Genomic DNA, 22,711 nt, shown 5'->3' on the forward strand with positions numbered 1-22,711 from the left:
TTAATGTTCCCTCCACCCACATTATCTGTACCTTTAAGACCTGGCTGGCTGTAGAAATTTGCATTCTAATTAGTATTCTGTAACTTGATGTTGTGTCTCTGTGCACTGTTGGAGAACAGATTTTCACTCCATCTGACGAAGGGGCAGTGCTCCGAAAGCTTATGGTATTTGCTACCAAATAAACCTGTTGGACTTTAACCTGGTGTTGTGAGACTTCTTACAGAGAGAATAGAGCCAACGTTTCGAGTCTGGATGACCCTTCGTCAGAGCTGCTGAGGTTTTCCAACATGTTTTACTTTTGTTTCAGATTCCAGCATCAGCAGTATTTTACTTTTATCTGTTGCTTTTATAGAGGATGTTCAACACTATATCCAAGGACAAAATCCTTTGAGTGCATTTTCCTTTGTTCATTTCCTCTGTTTACTCATGTTGGTACTGATTTTTTTTTCATTGTTAACAAATGGAGAGAAATATAACTCCTGTCTTTGCTGCTGCTAGGCGCACTGGTGCTCTTTCGTTGGAACTCCACTACCTTGACCCATGTGCTCCTTGAGGGCGATGGTGGAAGTGTGGGAGGGCAAGAGAGAGAAAATGCATCATGGCCTCTCACCTTCACGATGCTTACGGATTCTCCAATCACAGACTGTTTCTCTCCTGTGTTTGCTGCTGATAGGCTTAACACAGTTTGAGATTGGAGGAGTACTTAACCTATTTTTTGAACAAGAGTCCACGGGTCAGATGGAGAGACGCGGCAGGCCAGATTGTGACCAGATTGTGGCTCTTATGTTGGCAAACCTTTCTCTAGATGTATAATGTGGGGATGAGATGATTGCATTGTATGTGGCAACCATGTTGAGTACCAGTGTTTTGCACACATCAAGGAACTACAGACCTATGAAAAACTCTGAATTTAGTTTATGGTAGAAGGATTATAAACATTTAAATTTAATGTGCAGATCCAGCTTTGCCACTGATAAGTATATAATTATAAATACTGAAGATTTAACTTCTCACAGGATTGAAATTAGTAATGCAATAGATGTTGAGTGCCTGCTGCTGATTTGCTTCAAGTAGAAATCCTTGACCATATGTAGCTCATGAGAGCATAACTATATTTCACCTGCCAATTCTCAAATCTCCATGGCAAACAGACCCTTTTTGTTGCTTTGCCATAAAGAATGCCACTTAATTGTATTATTACTGGTGTTACATAGCACAATGCAATTTTTCTGCAGGCCACAGTTAAAGATCCTTTTATTTCTATTTCCATTTTTTCATGATATCCCTTAATTTTCTTCCCATCTGCTCTCCTCAAGGAATCGGCTTCCTGCTGGGTTACAACTCAATGCATGCCCAAAGCCCTCTATGTTCCATTTTCTGGACCAAATTCCAAAACAGCACAAGAATTGAACTGTGTGGGAGGATTGTGAACCATTGCTATTGTACTGAGGGAATAAATGACTAGCAATTACTTATAGGAGTTGTTTTCACAAGGCTGCATTTTCTGCCAATGCTGTGCAAGTGCAGTTGTATGCTGCTAACAGGCCTGAGTTAATGGCTACCATATTTATAGGGGCAGTGAGCAGCAGGACGCATGTGTGATCATCACTGGCAGCAGGAGGAGAGAATGCTGTGAATTTCTATTTGGACTGACAGTGGTGGATTTTGGAAATTCCTTTTACAGGAGGCCAGAATGGAAGGATTTGCAGATAGGAAACTAAATTATTTTCCTTGTGGGATATTTTACTGCAGTCATGTTAGTCAGTGTTTATAAACTCTGTTTTACTATCCAAGCAATGTAAGTGGACTGTAGGTTACTGAGAGTGTTGGATTATATTGCCTTATCTAACACTCTCAGCAACCTGTCTAATTCTGTATAGAATGAGATAAGGTGGCTTGAGCTGTCTATTTCATACTTTAAGTCAAGACTGACACTGTTCAACTGTGGAAGGCTTCAGGCACTAGACCGATCTCGGTCTTTCTTGTCTTTGGAATGCATGCTTCTGGCAGCATTGCTGGTATTGATCAAAGAGGATCTAGATCTTACTTTCCCTCTTTTTGTTTCCTCTCCCTGCTTACACCAATGGCAGTTGTGATGCCCTTCATGTTGTGCTGTTTGAAAAGAGCTGACTCACTGCAGAATGACGGTTAAACCTGGGAACCGAAGGTACCTCTGGTTCAGTTGCTCACTCTGATAACCAACTGGATTATTGGTTAAACCCTGAAGAACATATGCCTTACTGATATCTCCAAATTGCCCAGTCATGGACTGCATGGATCTGGTTTGAACTCAATATCCTGGGGGTTACAATTGACCAGAAACTGAACTGGACTAGCCATATAAACACATGGCTACAAAAGAAGGTCAGAGGCTTGGAAACCTGTGACCAATAACTCACCTCCTGGCTCCCAAAGTTTGTCCACCATCTACAAAGCATGAATCAAGTGTCTGATACTATACTGTCCACTTGCCTGGATGAATGCAGCTCCAACAACACTCAAGAAGCCAGCACCTTCGAAACCCATGACCGCTACCATCTAGAAGGACTAGGGTAGCATTCACATGGGAACACCAACTGGAAGCTTCCCTCCAAGTCACTCATCATCCTGACATGGAAATATATCACCTTTCCTTCACTAAACTGGTTCAAAATCCTGGAACTCCCCTTCTAGCAGCACTGGGTGTACTTGCACTCCAGGCGCTGCAGTGATTCAAGAAGGCAGCTCACCACCACCACCTCGAGGGCAGTTAGGGATGGGCAATAAATGCTGATCTCGCTGGTGAACTCACATTCTATAAATGAATGAAATAAATTGTGTGAATTACATTCCAAGAAGATACTTGTGTTTTAATTCCCTTCTCAAGGTTTATTTATTTTATTTCTGTTTAAGGTAAGTGTGTATGTGAGGCAGTGACAGAACAATCTTTGTAGTCTTTTGGCATTTAAATAATGGCATACTTTATCATGATTCCTTTCCATGAAGGGGAGAAGGAAAGATATATATTCACTGCCATTTAGTCTTGATTCATGAGTAAGAAAGGACACTTAATTGTTCTGAATAATGTAGTGAAATACTATTAAGAATGCATGACATTCAGAATGAATCTTGTCAGAAACAGTTTGGGAGAAACATAGAGCTGAGGCTATTGATGTGAAATACAATTACTGCAGCTGTTCTGCTTTTTGTGGTTAAGATGTATGAAAGTTTAATTTTAATAAATTATAAAGAAACTATGGTCTGCATTCAAGCATACAATTTTATATATTACAAGGGAACACTGTTACTTAGCAACAACTAAATGGTCAGCTTGCGAGCACTTGTGAACAGAAAACATGGAGGGGCAAATTTCGGAACAATTGTGAGCAAGGCAAGACTAAGGTTTTTTAGTCTAGAAAACGTTTGGGGAATGTGTTCTCTCGTTCCTTCATCACTTGTGCATATTATGTGATCTCTAGCTATTTTCCCCCTCACAGGTGGGCAGTGCTGTGCTAAACATGTCATCATACCAGATATCAGGAACTCCATGTGCATGGCTTTTACTAATTGCATTCACAGTACATGTTATGAATTCAGCTTTCATTTGCACATTTCTACTCTGCTCCTCCGTTTTTCCCAAATACAATATGATGAGATTGTCAAAACAAGAGCATGGGAAATTATAGGCGTAAAATTGCACCCCATTACCTTGTTGCCATTCTCAATATGTCTGATTTAAGTGCATTTTTTTTGTTTAACCCATGCATTTTAAGAAAAAACTTTGGTAATTAAGATTTTTTAAAAATAACAAAACCGTGGAGAGACTATTTGGATAAAATGGATTCGAAATTTTAACTCGACATGATGCTCCAGTGTGGCAGGAATCTCTGAAATTAGTGGATACCAAAATTTGTTAGTATAATTAGTTTGAAAGTAAGTTGGTTGCTAGCTCTAAATCTCATGTGTCGTATGTGGTCAAAAGTGTTGGAAGTGGAAGGTTCACCATGTTGTTGCTGCTCTGTTTCTAGGCAAATTCGAAGAGAAAGAAGATCGAGTGCCAAAGTTGGAACAGCTCAACAGCCTGGGCTTCATGAGCAGCCTGCACCTCGTACTGAACAAACGAGATCTGCTGCAGATGGAGCTGCTGCTGCTGGAGACTTTCAACTGGAACCTCTGTATGCCCACAGCAGCACACTTCATCGACTACTACCTCTCTGGCTCCGTCCACGAGAGTGACCTCCATAATGGCTGGCCGCTCACCTCCATTACCAAAACCAAAGCCTTCATGGAAAAATACGCCCATTATTTTTTAGAGGTTTCACTTCAAGGTATGTTTGTCAAACACAAAACTGTCAATGTAACGATACCTAGGTTCAGTCATTTTTATGCTGGACTATCATTTGTAATCTCTCTGTACATGAATGTGTTTCTTCCTGCTCCCAATCACCTTGCCCAAAATTTAAAGCATAACCTAAAACAGGAAATTATATTTCCCTTTTGTGCCATCCTCGTGACAGTTTATTTTCTTTTGACTATTCCCCCTGCTCTCCTAAGGCACTGACTTGCACTGGGATGTTGTTCCATGAGCATTAGGTAACCTCTAGAACTTAACCTTAAATGGTCACTCATCAGGTGCATCAAATGCAGACAAAGCATTCTTCATGGAGGGGAAGGACAAGCATCATATGTGAACTCCAACCCTTCTCTCTCCCAGTGCCTCCACTTGTGCACCCTCCACAGAAATAGCAACCAGGAATTATTCCCCAGTTGTAGTATCACAGCTGCCACTTTACCTGATCGTCTAATTCAGCATAAGATCAGCGATCAATCCTCGGATGAGTAGAGACTACTAGGCCGTACAGTAATTTGCACCCTAATTTTAAGATAAATGAGCCCCCAAGTAATAGGTTCTTTTTTTCTCCAAATAAAAAGAAAAGTAGGAAGAAGACTATCTGAGTACTTACATGTAACATTAAGAGATTGCTGCATTATAATAAGTACCATTGTTCATGTGAGCCATGAAATTTATGCCCCATGTCTGATTGGTCAAAGGAGTAAAAGATTTCCGAGCGCTATTTAAAGAGTCGGCACTATAACAAGTGTTCCTTTCTAAACCAATAACACCAGAAAAGCATGTTGGCTGCGGGTTTCCCAGTGACATGGGGTGGAGTCAATGGGAAATCTCGTTGACAGCAGTGAGGCCAGAAGATCCACATGGCGCCTCTTGCCGTAAGAAAGACACCAGGGGGAGGCCAGAGAATCCCACCCAAAATCTGGTCATTCACCTGTTTTGCTATGTTTAAGATTCTAGAAGCAGACATGATACTTCCAAAATAATTAATTGGTTGTAAAGCACTTGGAAATATAATTGAGATGTGATAAGGTGCTAGGTAGGTGCAAGTTATTTCTTTCATTCTGCCCTTCTATTGAATGTTGGAAATGGAACTTGCTGGTACAGGTGGCAAAATATAATTAACATTTTTACTTTGAATTGTGAATTTGAAGAGTTGGATGGTTGTGGCAAGACTGGAGGTTAGGAATAAAACGTGGGAGTGAGACGATGGAGAAATTTGAAATTAAGGATAAGAATTTTAAATTGAAGAATGAGAGTCCGTGTGGGTCAGCAGAAAATGGGGTGATGGGAAAGACTAGGTTACATTCTTTCTTTAAGACTGATCTTGTTGTTCTTGTTGTAGATCACAGCTTTCTGACTTTTCGTCCATCACTGGTTGCAGCCGCCTGTATAACCGCTTCCCGTATTTGTTTACACATCAGTCCGTCCCTGACCACTCACCTTCACCTGCTGACTGGGTATACGTGGGAGCACCTGACTGCCTGTGTTGAGCTCATGCTTATGTAAGACACATCCACTTTTTTTTCTTATTTACATAACATGAAAGAAGGAGGACTGTTTAAACAAGGGACATGGTTTTCTCTGTGCAATTGTGATTTGTGTGGCTTCCTCAAATGGAGTTCCAGCAATGCTGTAAAACCTACCTCCATCTTCATTTTTTTAAGGATGACATTCTGGGCATATTATTGAATTTAATTTAGATTTGTATTTAAATATTCTAGATTTAGTACATATGCTTGTTGTGGAAATTCTTATCTTTCTCTCCAAGTACTTAATGTGTAACTGTAATCTGTAGTTATCTTCCTCAGCACAGTCTAAAGACGACACAGTTCTGTATTAGCTGCTAGAATGAAAAGAGGAGACCTTTATTACAGGCATTTGTGAGTACCTGCTTTACTCAACTATTCTGCTGCAATATATAGGGATAAGCAGGATAATGTCTATGTCACCTTGTAAGACACTGAACTTCCACAGGGCGGCATGGTGACATAGTGGTTAGCACTGTTGCCTCGCAACGCCAGAGACCCGGGTTTGATTCCAGCCTTGGGTGACTGTGTGGTGTTTGCACATTCTACCCATGTTTGTGTGAGTTTCCTCCAGGTGCTCTGGACTCCTCCCAAGGTCCAAAGATGTATAGGTTAGATGGCTTGTCCATGCTAAATTGCCTCTTAGTATCCCAAGATATGTAGATTAGGGGGATTAACGGGATAAAATGTGTGGGGTTATGGGGATAACACAGTAAGAAGTTTAACACCAGGTTAAAGTCCAACAGGTTTATTTGGTAGCAAAAGCCACACAAGCTTTCGGAGCTCTTAGCCCCTTCTTCAGGTGAGTGGGAATTCTGTTCACAAACAGAGCTTATAAAGACACAGACTTAATTTACATGAATAATGGTTGGAATGCGAATACTTACAACTAATCAAGTCTTTAAGAAACGAAACAATGTGAGTGGAGAGAGCATCAAGACAGGCTAAAAAGATGTGTATTGTCTCCAGACGACAGCCAGTGAAACTCTGCAGGTCCACGCAACTGTGGGAGTTACAAATAGTGTGACATGAACCCAATATCCCGGTTGAGGCCGTCCTTGTGTGTGCGGAACTTGGCTATCAGTTTCTGCTCAGCGACTCTGCGCTGTCGTGTGTCGCGAAGGCCGCCTTGGAGAACGCTTACCCGAATATCAGAGGCCGAATGCCCGTGACCGCTGAAGTGCTCCCCAACAGGAAGAGAACAGTCTTGCCTGGTGATTGTCGAGCAGTGTTCATTCATCCGTTGTCGCAGCGTCTGCATAGTTTCCCCAATGTACCATGCCTCGGGACATCCTTTCTTGCAGCGTATCAGGTAGACAACGTTGGTCGAATTGCAAGAGTATGTACCGTGTACCTGGTGGATGGTGTTCTCACGTGAGATGATGGCATCTGTGTCGATGATCCGGCACGTCTTGCAGAGGTTGCTGTGGCAGGGTTGTGTGGTGTCATGGTCACTGTTCTCCTGAAGGCTGGGTAGTTTGCTGCGGACAATGGTCTGTTTGAGGTTGTGCGGTTGTTTGAAGGCAAGAAGTGGGGGTGTGGGGATGGCCTTGGCGAGATGTTCGTCTTCATCAATGACATGTTGAAGGCTCCGGAGGAGATGCCGTAGCTTCTCCGCTCCGGGGAAGTACTGGACAACGAAGGGTACTCTGTCCACTGTGTCCCGTGTTTGTCTTCTGAGGAGGTCGGTGCGGTTTTTCGCTGTGGCGCGATGGAACTGTTGATCAATGAGTCTAGCGCCATATCCTGTTCTTATGAAGGCATCTTTCAGCGTCTGGAGGTGTCTGTTGCGATCCTCCTCATCCGAGCAGATCCTGTGTATACGGAGGGCTTGTCCGTAGGGGATGGCTTCTTTAACGTGTTTAGGGTGGAGGCTGGAGAAGTGGAGCATCATGAGGTTATCTGTGGGCTTGCGGTACAGTGAGGTGCTGAGGTGACCGTCCTTAATGGAGATGCGTGTGTCCAAGAATGCAACCGATTCCGGAGAGTAGTCTATGGTGAGCCTGATGGTGGGATGGAACTTGTTGATGTCATCATAGAGTTGTTTCAGTGATTGTTCACCATGAGTCCAAAGGAAGAAAATGTCATCGATGTAACGACCTGCAGAGTTTCACTGGCTGTCTTGTCTGGAGACAATACACATCTTTTTAGCCTGTCTTGATGCTCTCTCCACTCACATTGTTTCGTTTCTTAAAGACTTGATTAGTTGTAAGTATTCGCATTCCAACCATTATTCATGTAAATTGAGTCTGTGTCTTTATAAGCTCTGTTTGTGAACAGAATTCCCACTCACCTGAAGAAGGGGCTAAGAGCTCCAAAAGCTTGTGTGGCTTTTGCTACCAAATAAACCTGTTGGACTTTAACCTGGTGTTGTTAAACTTCTTACTGTGTTTACCCCAGTCCAACGCCGGCATCTCCACGTTATGGGGATAAGGCAGGGGGTGGGCTGGGTAAGGTGCTCTGTCGGAGAGTTGGTGCAGACTAGATGGGCCAAATGGCTGCCTTTTGCACTGTAGGGATTCTACGAATTGTATTTTCTGTTTAAAGATTTTCTGTTCGTTAAAAATAATTATTTAAGGATATAACGTTTGCAGCAAGAGAGAATGATTTAAACCACCAAGACCATTCCATTTAGAGTCCATATGCAATTTCCTAAGTATGAACTGCACTTGCTTGCTCACCTGTCGATCCCTTACTTTAAGGAGCACTCAATTCCTTGCCCAAACGTTTGAGAAATGCAATGCATAACTACCATCTTCAAAAGCTAAGATATTGTTAATTATCTCTTTAGGAGGCTCCTTTTTCTCAGTCTTTAATTAAGGTGATGTTATTTGCTGGCTCTTGATCCAGCTGCTTGCAGATAATGAGGATTTTATTTACACTTGAAGAACATTATATAAATCTTACAACATGTTGACCTATTTGAAGGAGCTTTCTTTGTTTTTTGTGCTTAACAAAACATCATTTCACAGAGTTATGACAAAGGTTTTGGTTTTTGAGTGGATCGGTATCATTTTCATCTCTCCACTGAGACTGAATCTCTCCACTCAGACTAATAATTAAACATTTTATGTTCCTATATCTGTAAAACTTTTCTTGGAAGCATTTGAGTCATCTGAACTTCCAGTGGCTTTAAGCTTACAGCACAAAAAGCCCAGATTAAAATCAGTAAGCCAAAAGTAAGATTTGAGAGTAAAAGGATTTTTTCCAGTCACCTTTCCTTCGCCCTCCCCCTGCCTTCTTTCTTATGCCACTTCCCCCTCTCTTCCTCCACTCCCCCTCTTCCTATCCCTCCCTTCACATTCTACCTCCCTACCCCTTTCTCTGCTCTCTTTCATCCCCTTCCCCCTTTCTATTGACTTGCCCCTTTTCCTTCCAACCGCTTGCCTGTCATTCATTTCACTTCTCTGTCCTTCATCCCCTTCCCCTCTCACTTCCTCCTTCTACTTTTCTCTACCTCCTCCCACTTCCCCATTTCTCTCTCCCTCACTGTTCTTTCTTTTCTTCCCCCTCCATCTTTTCTACCTCCTATCCATTCCTCCCACTGCTTCTCTCTTCTGTCACCCTCTTTCTCTTCTCTCCCCACTCTATATCCTTTCTGCCCCTCTCTTTCCTTTCTCTATCTTTTTTCCCTTTCCATTCCCCCCCCCCCCCCATCTCAATCATTTCCTTTGCTCTCTCTTCTCTTTCTCTCTCTTGCTCTCCCCCTTTCTCGCTCTCCCCTTCCCTTTCTATCTACTCCTGTAGAAATTGGTTGTTCTCTGAATTAGAGACTGGCTTCTTGAGAGTAATTCCTTTTCCTGTTCCAAAGTTCTTTCTATATGGAACTTTTAACTAAAGCAGTTCTCCCAGCTCTCTTTTTGATGATGTCTGGTTAGGAGTGGGACTGAGAATTATACAGATAAATGCAGATGGTATTAATTGAAAGTTTCTTGGAATCTGATTGTTTCTGAACTGCAGTTTCCATGCCAATGCTATGCTAAGAAGACAGCTGGTCTAGCCTGAATATTCTGAGTTCAGTAGGTTCTGTGTTGCATGTGCAGAATATTGGAATCCGGCATTAGTTTAATTTTGTTTATAAAATTGGAAGATGAAATGTTATAAATGCTACAACATTTGCAGCACAAATGCTGCAAATCCTGAAATCGCAGCCCTGATCAAAGAGAACTGAAAATTGATGCCTTGGACCACTTCCCACTATTTAATTGTCATTGCTTCTTTGACCTTTCGTCTTTCATTATTACTGGAATTACATTTGCTTCTCTAGTATCTTTGAAGTGATTGTCAAATCGCATAAGCATTGAATGAGGCATTGATTGAGATGGTACTTACGTTCTCAGTGTTGAGGGATTGGGTTTTGCATTTGATGGGTATAGAAGCATCGAAAATAGGAGCAGGAGGAGGCCATTTGGCCCTTCGAGCCTGCTGCGCCATTCGCCATGATCATAGCTGATCATCCAATTCAATAGCCTGATTCTCCTCTTTCCCCCCCCCCCCCCATATCCTTTGATCCCCTTCGCCCCCCCCCCCCCCCCCCCTCCTCCATATCCTTTGATCCCCTTCGCCCCAAGAGCAATATCCAACTGCTTCTTGAAAACATATAATGTTTTGGCCTCAACTGTATTTTGTGGTAGCAAATTCCACAGGCTCACCAATCTCCGGGTGAAGAAATATCTCCTCATCTCAGTCCTAAAAGGTTTACTCTGTATCCTTAGACTCTGACCCATGGTACACCCACCATCAGGAACATCCTTTTTGCTTCTACCCTGTCTTGTCCTGTTAGTATTTTATAGGTCTCTCTGAGAGCCCCCCCCCCCCCCCCCTCCCCCCCCCCCCCCCCCCCCCCCCTCCAACCATATTCTTCTGAGCTCCACATGAAGAATGGCCACTTCTGTCTCAATCTCTCCTCATACGTCAGTCTGCCATCCCAGGAATCAGTCTGGCAAACCTTCGCTGCACTCCCTCTATAGCAAAAACATCAAAGAAAATTACAGCACAGGAACAGGCCCTTTGGCCCTCCAAGCCTACACCGATCACACTGCCTGTGTGAACTAAAACCCCCTACCCTTCCGGGGACCATATCCTCATATTCCTCAGATAAGGAGACCAAAATTGCACACAGTATTCCAGGCATGGCCTCACCAAGGCCCTGTATACTTGCAGTAAAACATCCCTGCTCCAGTACTTGAATCCTCTCGCTATGAGGATCAACATACCATTTGCAGCCTTCACTGCCTGCTGCACCTGCATGCTTGCCTTCAATGACAGGTATATGAGAACACCCAGGTCTTGTTGCGCATTCCCTTCTCTTAATTTATAGCCATTCAGATAATCTGCTTTCCTGTTTTTACTGTGCATCTGACCAATAAACATGATGTAATGGTGGGAGTGGCATGACGTTGAATTTAAATGATTGATGTTTTGCTCCATGTTCTAGTGCTATTGTAAACTGAACTTGCAGTGATTTAACATCTGATTGAACCAATATAAGTAAGCTAACCCATTCCCACCTTGCATCAAGGACATGTAAATCCTGTTTTTGCAAAGCAGTGCTCCAGAAACTCATTTCCAACAAAAGGAGTAATTTTGAGAAATTTAATTTGCTCCCTCCGGCTGTCAAGATAAGGAATTACCTTCAATAAAAAGAGAAAAGCAAGTCCATCTCTTGCTCATCTTCCAGTTTTTCTCCCCTGTTCTGAAAGTGTTGGTTTTGGCTGGAATATTGTCTCAGAGGTGTTTCATGACTTGCATTGGTGTGCCTATAAGTACCCATTCTTCATGTGAACCTAGATGTTGACTGCCAACAGGCTATATCCTGCGGACACCAAGCTGAGCTCAGTTATATCATCACTCGACATTTGCAGGTGCATTTTTTCCAGAAAAGGTCAGTAATACTGGAGCACTTGCTTCCCCTCACCAACTCCCATTAAAAAGGGCATTTAAACCAATGGTACAACCTGCCACTATTATCCCCAACTGAAATCTAATTTGAACATATCAAAGTTCCCAAGGACTCTTTCCCAAAAGGTGTTTTTTATTCCCCCTCACTCTATATCCCTGTTCTACATTTTAAAGTAAAGTTTTAAAGTTTATTTATTAATCACAAGTAAGGCTCACAATGAAGTTGCTGTGAAATTCCCCTAGTTGCCACACTCTGGCGCCTGTTCAGGTCAATGCACCTAACCAGCATGTCTTTCAGACTGTGGGAGGAAACCGGAGCACCCGGAGAAAACTCACGCAGACACGGGAAGAACGTGCAAATTCCACACAGACAGTGACCCAAGTCAGAAATCGAACTGGGGTCCCTGGCGCTATGAGGCAGCAGTGCTAACCATGCTGCACCGTTTGTGCACATTTCTTAGATAAATCTCTTTCAGACAAATTAAAAATTGACTCCAAATAGGTAAGTTAGAGCCTGTAATTCTCTACTCTTACTACAGTCAAATGCCATTCGCAAAGATTCTGTTCAGTCTGGTAAGGGACTACTGTGATAGTGGAGAAAATAAGAATATCAGTTGCTATATACGTTCTCCTAGTTGTTCCAGTTTCGGGCTTCTAGAGAACTAAATTACTCCCATTGCACAGGACCTGTCTAGTTTGTTTTATTTAGTATGATAAATGCACCAAATGACAGCTGCACATGCTAGATGTCTCATGATGTTGTGTAGGTTGAATCGATTTAGGAATTATTCTAGATAGGCAATTTAGTACCAAGATTTTCAAAGCAACTGCGGTAAAACCTTTATTATCCAGCATGCGCAGTCGATGGATTGTGCCAGTTAATCGAAAATATGGATTAACAGGGTTTCAATCACCAATGGAATACAGTGTAATACTTGTAGTATGAACTAATATATAAGTACTGAGGAAGTAAAGAACAGTATTCTTTTTGCTTCAAAATCTTCAAAGGCATAGTTTGAAGTATAAAATAACTCTATAGAGTATTGATTCTAGATAACTTCATAATTGCTTCTGGTAGATAAAGTGACAATTCTTATTTGGGGAACATCAGGAATTGTGATTAGCAGAGAAGTTAAGTGTGCTGAATAACATAAATTTTACTGTTTTATCTGCAAGTCTTGACTTTGAGATAATCCTTCCTGAAAGTTTGATTCTAATGAGGATATCTGAATTTAGTTGGATGCTTGGTTTTATTATATATTTATATTAAGTATTGCCATGGTTCTGGGTCCAGTTCTGTATTGGCGAAATCCAGCTTGTTCCTGGTTCTCACCACAATTTTCTCCCATTCTTTTCGCATGAGCAGTGCTATGGAAAATATCCTGATGCTGAGCATGCAGAACATTTATAGTGAGCACATTAGAAGTTGCAGCATTTGTTTGTGTGGCTTCCAAAAGCATTTACCTGCAACAAAACTGGATCATACAGACCAGAAGAGCAAGAGGTCAGTGAGAGCACTCCACCCTGGAAGCCTCGGATGAACCTGTATCCGAGGTCACCATTGCAGATGTCAGCGCAGCCTTCTCGAAGGTCAACCCACAGAAAGTGACTAGCCTGGATGGGGTATCAAGATGAGCAGTCAGATCCTGCATAGATCAGCTGGAAGGGGTATTTGTAGACATCTTCAACCTCTCTTTACAACAATGAGTTCCTATCTGCTTCAAGAAGACGACCATCATCCCGGTACCAAAGAAAAGCCAAGCAGCATACCCTAAAGTAAAGTTTAGAAAGTTTATTTATTAGTCACAAGTAAGGCTTACATTAACACTGCAATGAAATTACTGTGGAATTCCCCAAGTCGCCACACTCCGGCGCCTGTTTGGGTCAATACACCTAACCAGCATGTCTTTCAGAGTGTGGGAGGAAACCGGAGCACCCGGAGGAAACCCACGCAGACACGGGGAGAACATGCAAACTCCACACAGACAGTGACCCAAGCCAGGAATCGAACCCAGGTCCCTGGCGCTGAGACAAAGCAGTGCTAGCCACCGTGCCGCCCTTAATGACTATCGTCCAGTGGCTCTGACATCCATCATTATGAAGTGCTTCGAAAGGTTAATCATGGCAAGAATCGATTCTGGCTTCCCAGATTGCCTGGATCCATTATGGTTTACCTACTGCTATAACCGATCCACAACAGATGTCATCTCCCTGGCCCTGCATTCAACCTTGGAACTCCTAGGTAACAAAGACACCTATGTCAGACTCCTATTTATCGACTACAGCTCAGCCTTCAACACCATTATTCCTAAGAAAATCAAATGCGAACTCCATGGCCTGGGGCTCGGCTCCTCCCTCTGCAACTGGATCTTGAACTTCCTAGCCCACAGACCACAATCAGTAAGGATAGGCAACCTATCCATCTCCACGGTCATCCTCAACACCGCTGCCCCACAAGGCTGTGTCCTCAGCCCCTTACTATACTCCTTATACACCTATGATTGTGTGACCAAATTCCCCTCCAACTCGATTTTCAAGTTTGACACTATAATTAAGAAAGCCCACCAAGGCCTCTACTTTCTCAGGAGACTGAGGAAATCTGGCATGTCAGTTAGGACTCTCACTATCTTTTACAGGTGCACCAAAGAAAGCATTCTTTCTGGTTGTATCACAGCTTGGTATGGCTTGTGCTCTGTCCAAGACCGCAAGAAACTGCAAAGGATCGTGAACGAAGCCCAGTGCATCACTCAAACCAGCCTCCCACCCATTAACGCTCTACACTTCCTGCTGCCTCGGAAAAGCAGCCAGCATAATCAAGGACCCCACGCACCCTGGACATACTCTCTTCTGTCGTCTTTCGTCAGGAAAATGATACAAAAGTCTGAGGTCATGTACCAACCGACTCAAGACACGCTTCTTCCCTGCTGTCGTCAGACTTTTGAATGGACCCACCTCGCATTGTTGATCTTTCTCTACACCCTAGCTATGACTGTAACACTACATTCTGCACGCTCTCCTTTCCTTCTCTATGAACGATATGCGTTGTCTGTATTGTGTGCAAAAAACAATACTTTTCACTGTATACCAATACATGTGACAATAATAAATCAAATCAGAAGGGCCCCACGTTGGATCCTTGGCCTGTCTTTGCTCATTAGTTTGGGCAGCAGTACAATTGATACCCACACCTCTAGACTAATGAAGTGAGAAGTTAGTTGAGGTTTCAGCCTTTGTTTACTGTCTATTGACTTGATTCACAGCATCAAAGTGTGCATTTTACTTGTAGACAAGAATGATTCTTGAAATGTTTTCCATAGCTGAATAGCCTGCATATATACACACGTGTGATAAGAACAGAAATGGGTGGATAAGTTCAACAGGGATTTGGCTGCATGTGTGCAGAAAGACAGAGTTAACGTTTCAAGTCCATTTTTAAAAAAATTCATTCATGGGACATGAGCGTCACTAGCTGGCCAGCACTTATTGCCCATCCCTAGTTGTCCGAGGGCAGTTGAGAGTCAACCACATTGCTGTGGCTCAGGCAGCACATGTAAGCCAGACTGGGGAAAGACGGCAGATTTCCTGAACCAATTGATAATGGTTTCATGGTCATCAGTAGATCCTTAATTCCAGATTTTTTTAATTGAATTCAAATTCCACCCTCTGCCATGGTGGATTTGAACCCATGTCCCCAGAACTTTCTGGATTAATAGTCTCGTAATAATACCACTAGGCCACTGCCTCCCCATATGACCCTTCTATATGTGCATGCTGTCTTGGTCTTGTATGAAGAGTCATTTGGATGAGATACCACAATAAGTTAGAGCTTTGGAGAGGAGGAACAGTTGGAAGATGAAAGAAAATTGCTGTAAATTATATAACACTTGGTCCTGGATTATTCCTGCTTGAATCCTTTGTTTGAAGTAATAGACTTCTTTAGACCAGAATGTATTATTTCTACAAGAAGTTTAAGCCTTTGGATCTCAGTTTTTTATAGAAACCCAGTCATTTTTGGGTGAAACCTTCACTTGTGTTAATCTTGCATAACTATTTATTCCGCCCCCATATAAAGAACAAAGAACAATACAGCACTGGAACAGGCCCTTCGGCCCTCCAAGCCTGTGCCGCTCCCTGGTCCAAACTAGACCATTCTTTTGTATTCCTCCATTCCCACTCCGTTCATGTGGCTATCTAGATAAGTCTTAAACGTTCCCAGTGTGTCCGCCTCCACCACCTTGCCTGGCAGCGCATTCCAGGCCCCCACCACCCTCTGTGTAAAATATGTCCTTCTGGTATCTGTGTTAAACCTCCCCCCCTTCACCTTGAACCTATGACCCCTCGTGAACGTCACCACCGACCTGGGGAAAAGCTTCCCACCGTTCATCCTATCTATGCCTTTCATAATTTTATACACCTCTATTAAGTCTCCCCTCATCCTCCGTCTTTCCAGGGAGAACAACCCCAGTTTACCCAATCTCTCCTCATAACTAAGCCCCTCCATACCAGGCAACATCCTGGTAAACCTCCTCTGCACTCTCTCCAAAGCCTCCACGTCCTTCTGGTAGTGTGGCAACCAGAACTGGACGCAGTATTTCAAATGCGGCCGAACCAACGTTCTATACATCTGCAACATCAGACCCCAACTTTTATACTCTATGCCCCGTCCTATAAAGGCAAGCATGCCATATGCCTTCTTCACTACCTTCTCCACCTGTGACGTCACCTTCAAGGATCTGTGGACTTGCACACCAGGTCCCTCTGTGTATCTACACCCTTTATGGTTCTGCCATTTATCGTATAGCTCCTCCCTACATTATTTCTACCAAAATGCATCACTTCGCATTTATCAGGATTGAACTCCATCTGCCATTTCTTTGCCCAAATTTCCAGCCTATCTATATCCTTCTGTAGCTTCTGACAATGCTCCTCACTATCTGCATATAATGATTCAAATAAATTACAATAAATAAGAAGAGTCCTGAGACTAGAGACTCTCGGCATTCTGGTTATTATACTGTATCTTTGAATTGTATAAATGGCCTGCTTTCGATAGCAGAAGGTTTAGATCAGAAAACTAAATGTAATGTGCAATGTTTCACTGCTTCAATTTTGAGTTCTTCATTCTGATATTTGACCCCTTCAACTAGCTGACTGTTTGAGTTCAGTACATTAATTACTATAAATTAACAACCAATTATAAAGAAAATTTGATATAAAAGGGTATTAGAAAATATCTTAAATTCACAAAGCCTTTGCAGTAATCAAACTATTATAAATTCAAATAATTAAACTGTGACATTATTGTGCTTGTCTTGGTGGCACATACTATGAATGTTGGAAGGTAGTATTGGAAAGTGTCTGATCCAAGGTGTCTTTTGTATTTAGTGCCCATGATAATGACGTCAAAGAAGCCAACAAAACCAAAGGACAACAGTCAACTCTACAACAGCAAACAACAGTGCAACAACAACATCAACACCAGTCCTCACCGCAGCTCTTGTTCCAACAGGGTCAGTATCAACACTTCACCCAGAACTCCTCCCAGCTCGTACAGTTCCATTCGCCATTGCAACCTCAGGCTTCAGTTCAGGTCCACAGGAGCCACGTGCAGGGTCGCCGAGCGACCATTGTCTCAGGAAGTACTGGCAGCAGCTATACGCTACAGTCATACCCAGGTTTGCAGGCCAGCCTACAGCCCACAGTAAGGGCTCTGCCTGTTCAGGGACCCATAGCTATGCAGGTTGCCATAACTACGGAGCCCAGACACTGCATCGCTGTGGCCTATGGTAGTAATTTTTTAAGTGGACATCAAACATATGCAACTGGCTGTTTTGACAGATGACAGTAATTGCAATAATGCTTTTTCTTTAAATCATCTTCCCGTCTACTTTTCGACGTTGGAAACCGTCTCTCAGAAGCGATACAATTTATTACACTGATTTAACTTTTTATTTTTGGATATGCAAAAGAATGCATTTGCCATGCAGCTTTTCTTGTTACAATTTTTCTGGAAATGTGCTAATTATATTGGACTGAGAATGCCCCAGTGCTGGTATTCTGAACAAACATTTTTGAGACTAAATAGTCCAATGGGATGTCAGGAAGCCATATGAAAATATTTTGATAGATTTGGAGAAGAAAAGATACTTTTTTGAAGAAAATTTTTTAGCTGCTGCCTTAACTCACATAAAGGGCTGTTATTACTGTGACATTTTTATATTGTTTACTTGAAAGCTATTGGGCAGGGGTGGTTGTGGGGGGGACACTTTTTTTTACTTGAAGGCAATGCTGTTAGCCCCACTTGTGTTAATTTAACACATGTTGCCTGCGATGTTTTGGTGTTTTATCCAGGGAGTATTGTGAGACATTTGCTAGTGCAATATGGTTTGTGTCTTAGCTGTACCTTCACTTTAAACTGTTTACGGCACTGTGTCCCCTTTCAATTGCATGACTGGCAAGGCAACGTTGCAGCAACTGACTTCTTACATTGACTGCTGCTAATCACAATAACTGTAACCATCCCAGACAATGATTGCCTGCTGCATTTGTGAATTAATGCTTTTTCATTTTGGGGTGGGGTGGGTGGGCAGGTGGTATGAGAAATGCACTCACTGGTTCAATCTATTCACCACTCTTCAGCAAAGGTAACCTACTGAAAATTCTAAGTTTAGGAACAGAGCTGTTTAGAGGATAGATGGTAACATAGAACTGATATTTAAACCTTTTTTTTTGGCTTCAACACTGGCTGCTTAGAGAACAAGAGAACTCTGGTTGTATTAATGGTGAAACCAAGGAGCTGGCACAACCAAACAAACTAGGTGAGGGTCTCTTGCGCACGTGAGGGTAAATTCCTCAATGATTAAAAGCTCATTAAGGCCTCTTGAGATTTCACAGAAGGGAAACAAATTAATAAATACCTCTTGCTATTTTTGATGATCAGCATAAATAGAAGACAATTACCTCAGGATAACTTGGGTTCTCCCTCCATCTGACCTGAGTTTCACCTCCACAGTATTGAAGATGAAAACAAGCCTTGCTGGAGTGCGACACACCTGACTATTTACATTTTGGGGTTTTTTTTTCTGATGCAGAAGAATCCAAAGAGGCTTTCTTTAACTGCTTTCTGTAAAATGCCTATTTTTGGAATCTTTGTTCAGTTTATTTCCATGGGCTTTATTGTAAACTAAGAAATTAAATTCATGCAACCGTATTTAAATCGTAGAATTCAGCTTTCAGATCAGATCCAAAATTTAACAAGCTGTAATCTTCATAACAATCTTGTTTCAGTAAATATTTCATTTTCAGTGTAATTATTTTTTTGAATTTTTAATTGCTCATATTTAAGCTAAGATTACTGCCTAATTGAAGCAAATTGTTATACAGCCTCATCCATCCCTAGTGGGAGTAGTGGTGAGGAGTTTCTACAAGTCACCTGAGGACCCCCAATTTAAAGAAGGGGAATTAGTCTGGGCTGTCATCTTTGATCTCTATCCTGTAGCCCACTGCAGGAATTGTTCATACGTGGACAGAGTTAAACTTGGCTGTGGTCATCTCCCTGATTGAATTGCTCACTAACACTAACTGTCCAGGTTCACGCTTGAAGAATATCCACTTGGGCAAAGTATCAGGGGTTGATGTTTCTTGTAATGGAGAGTGACAACAAATATATGGCAAGTCCTTTCTTAATTTTCTTGTAAGAAAATTGAGCTGCAATTCTGAACCTATAGCTGAAGGCTGTAGTTTTCTTTTAGATTTGTCAGGAAGGGAGAATTGTTTAAGACTTTACCGTTTTAGTTTTTTCAGTTTTAAATGTAGTGGGAGTTTTAGGCTCATGGGGCGAGTGACTTAGTGCAATGATGTTTTAGTGTTAGGCATCTAAGTAATCCATTGTTTCTTTGTGTCATGTCAAGACATGTTCTAATGAACTGTGGTCTTTGTCCATTTCAGCAGTAATTGCTTCCATGCATGTTCCATAGGCTTTGTTGGGGGCATTTTGGAAGTGAATTCACACTGATAAACATAGCAAATAGTTTAATGACTTGGAGTTCGGTGAAAAACCACTGTAGTTTATACAAATGCTTCAGTGTCAATTGGCGCTGGAAAATCCCACTCCCAGGAAGTCACTCCAGAATGGAATATGAACAATACTGTTGCCAAGATGAAACAGCTTTGTGTTTACCCTTGGGTTGTACAGATTAGTCAATTTTAGATCAGTCGTCATCAGATCAAAAATGTACAGCAGTTGATTGAATTGCTGTCTTGTGTGGAGCTGCTACAGTGCACTCCTCATGATTTGGGGTAGTGCAAGCTCTGATTTTGGTTTTAGTTCATTGGCTGACAATGCCATTAGAGGCAGCTGGTATTCATTCAGCATGCTGTTGTGTTATGATATCATTGCACTTGACATCAAATGTGTGCTGAACCAGCAATTTGTACTCTTTTTTTAATAAATATAGATAGTTTTAACGTGTCCAAAAATCCAACTCTTGATAAATTATTTATTTTTTCAAAAAGAAACTTATTAAATGTAACACATTTGGGATGGTGCAGAACTTTTTTTAACCTCTGATCAAATTCTGACCTCAGTCTGCCTGAAGTTCTTGGCCTGTGTTTATTTTTAAAATGTTGTTCAACATAACTAAACAATCTCGTTATAAGACGGATTCATCGAGGAATGACTACCCTGGAGACATTTCACAGTGTTGGACAGTGTGTTTAAAAGTGCCTTCTGCATCTAAATCTTGACATCTTTAACACTTTGTAGGTATAAATTGTCATGCAGGGCAAGATCAAATGTTTACTTTTTTCAAATAAAAAAAAATGGATGCCTAATTACTTTTAAGGCTTACAGCCATTTTCTAATTGGGCTTGCATCTTATGAAATGACCTAAATTGTTTTTTTCTTAAGTGCATGGAATGTGATGGGGGAGTCTGATAAAAGTCATATTGTGTGGCTTGTCCTTTAGGAGATTGGAAATCTTCTGCATAAAATTTACCAGACTGGTTGTCTAAATGCGATGCTGTCTTTCAAATGCAGACATTGTTTAAAATTTTGAGATGACCACGCACACAATTGAGGATGTATTATGCATGGTGCTGTGCATACATCCTATTAATTAGATACAGCAACCAGTAACTACTTTACTGACTAGAAGTAGGGTAATACACATTGTATTAGAAGAGACAGGATAATGTAAGATGCATTCTAGTGAATATATGAAGGAATTGTGAAGCAAGTTGCAAATGTGACAATACTGTCAAACCATGAAAAACCAAGTGGAATAACTAGCGACCAAAAATATTATTGTAGTTCCGATCTGCTGTTACAAAGTTAGCTCATTTTATTCCTGTCCAGAGATGTTCTGTTTAAAGGGACCTCTTTAATGGCACAGTATGCCAAATATCCATGTATTCTCAAGAACTGTAAGGCAAGAGTCAAATACCTGCTGAATGATACACTAATATTTGCTAGTAATATTATTTAAATAAATCTTAGACCTGGCTAATTGAAGTTCAAGCAAATATGCTGTAAAATCCTGTGTACTTTTTTAAATAAATGCCAGTCTGTTGATTCCTGTGTTCATTTCATTATTTCCACTTAAATGTGCCTCAGTAGTGTTAGCAAGTTCCAGAGAACCACCCGGCTTTGAACTCTTGAATAATGTTTCACTCTGTTATTTTCTAATCTTGTTCTTCTCTGGATCAGTATTGATCTGTTACGTACTGCCCCAAGGTTGAACTTGACTGAGTATTAAAAAGTGTAGACTGAGCTCTAGGCTCCCTGAACACTTTCCAACCCTGTGACTTCGACTGCCGAGAAGGACAGGGCAACAGATCAAAGAACAAAAACAATTACAGCACAGGATCAGGCCCTTCGGCCCTCCAAGCCTGCACCAACCATGCTGCCTGACTTAACTAAAACCGCTACCCTTCCGGGGACCATATCCCTCTATTCCCATCCTATTCATGTATTTAAATAAGATGGGCAAACCACCTGGAAGGTCCCCTCCAAGTCAGTCACTTTAATGGAATTACATCGCCATCCCTTCACTGTCGCTGTAGCAAAATCATGAAACTCCCTCCAGAACAGCACTGTGGATATACCTATACCACATGGACTGCACTACTTCGAAGGTGGCTTAGTACCAATCTCTCTAGGGCAATTAATGCCAGCCTTGCCAATAATGCCCACATCCCAAGAATGAAAGAAATACCTTGGATGGCTCTGTTGTCAGGGAGGGCTTGATAAGCCTTGACTTTGTGGTAGGTATTTCTCAACCGAGAGGAGGCTGAAGTCCAAAGCCAAAGAAAACAATGACAGCAAGCAATTAGATAATATGGATAGAATTTTAAGCTCTTTAGTCTTGAGCCATAGCCATAGGAAACAAGGTATGAAAGCTGCAAGAAAAATAGCAACAGCCACCAGCTTTGCAGGTTGCAAGTGAGCCTTACTTTTGGCTGTTCATCACTATCCAGTTGAGATAGAGACTGACTTTGATTCTCTGGGTATTTTTACCTTAAATAAGAAAAATGCCTATTTGGTCCTTTGCTGATGTTCGTGATGGTGTTAGGCCTGGTCAAAATGATTTAAAATTACTCTTCAATCACCTGTGTGGTTTCTGACTACTGTTAATGGCTCTGGAATTTCCACACTATCCTGAGATGTCTGCAAACAGTCTTCAATATTGTCAGAAGTACTATGAAAGAAAATTAAATTGTGCAGCAGCTGGATATAGTTCAAAAATAAATTTTCTTTCTCCACGTTGCTTCCTTCACCAAGGTAAATATTTTGTTGCAATGTTTTCCACTCAAACTCCTGCAATATCAATAACTCCAGGGTCATTGACAGCCCAAAGAGATGAAGCAAAGAAAATTACAGCACAGGAACAGGCCCTTCGGCCCTCCAAGCCTGCACCGACCATGCTGCCCGTCTAAACTAAAACCCCCTACC

General features: G+C 41.8%; 1 protein-coding gene across 2 annotated transcripts in view; it reads left to right on the forward strand.

Moving 5' to 3' along the window:
• The window catches only part of ccnjl (cyclin J-like), a 120,774-nt gene that overhangs the window by 60,651 nt on the left and 37,412 nt on the right, over positions 1–22,711 (forward strand). The window contains exons 3-5 of one of the 2 annotated variants that reach the window (XM_078231164.1): positions 4,008–4,307; positions 5,676–5,835; positions 17,146–17,270. In XM_078231164.1, the coding sequence (XP_078087290.1) occupies positions 4,008–4,307; positions 5,676–5,835; positions 17,146–17,270 (585 nt within the window). Of the gene's footprint in view, positions 1–4,007; positions 4,308–5,675; positions 5,836–17,145; positions 21,332–22,711 lie in introns of those variants that run through there. The other variant, XM_078231166.1, reaches the window with a different exon arrangement.

The sequence above is a fragment of the Mustelus asterias genome, chromosome 16 (assembly GCF_964213995.1).
Source record: "Mustelus asterias chromosome 16, sMusAst1.hap1.1, whole genome shotgun sequence".
Taxonomy (NCBI): Eukaryota; Metazoa; Chordata; class Chondrichthyes; order Carcharhiniformes; family Triakidae; genus Mustelus; species Mustelus asterias.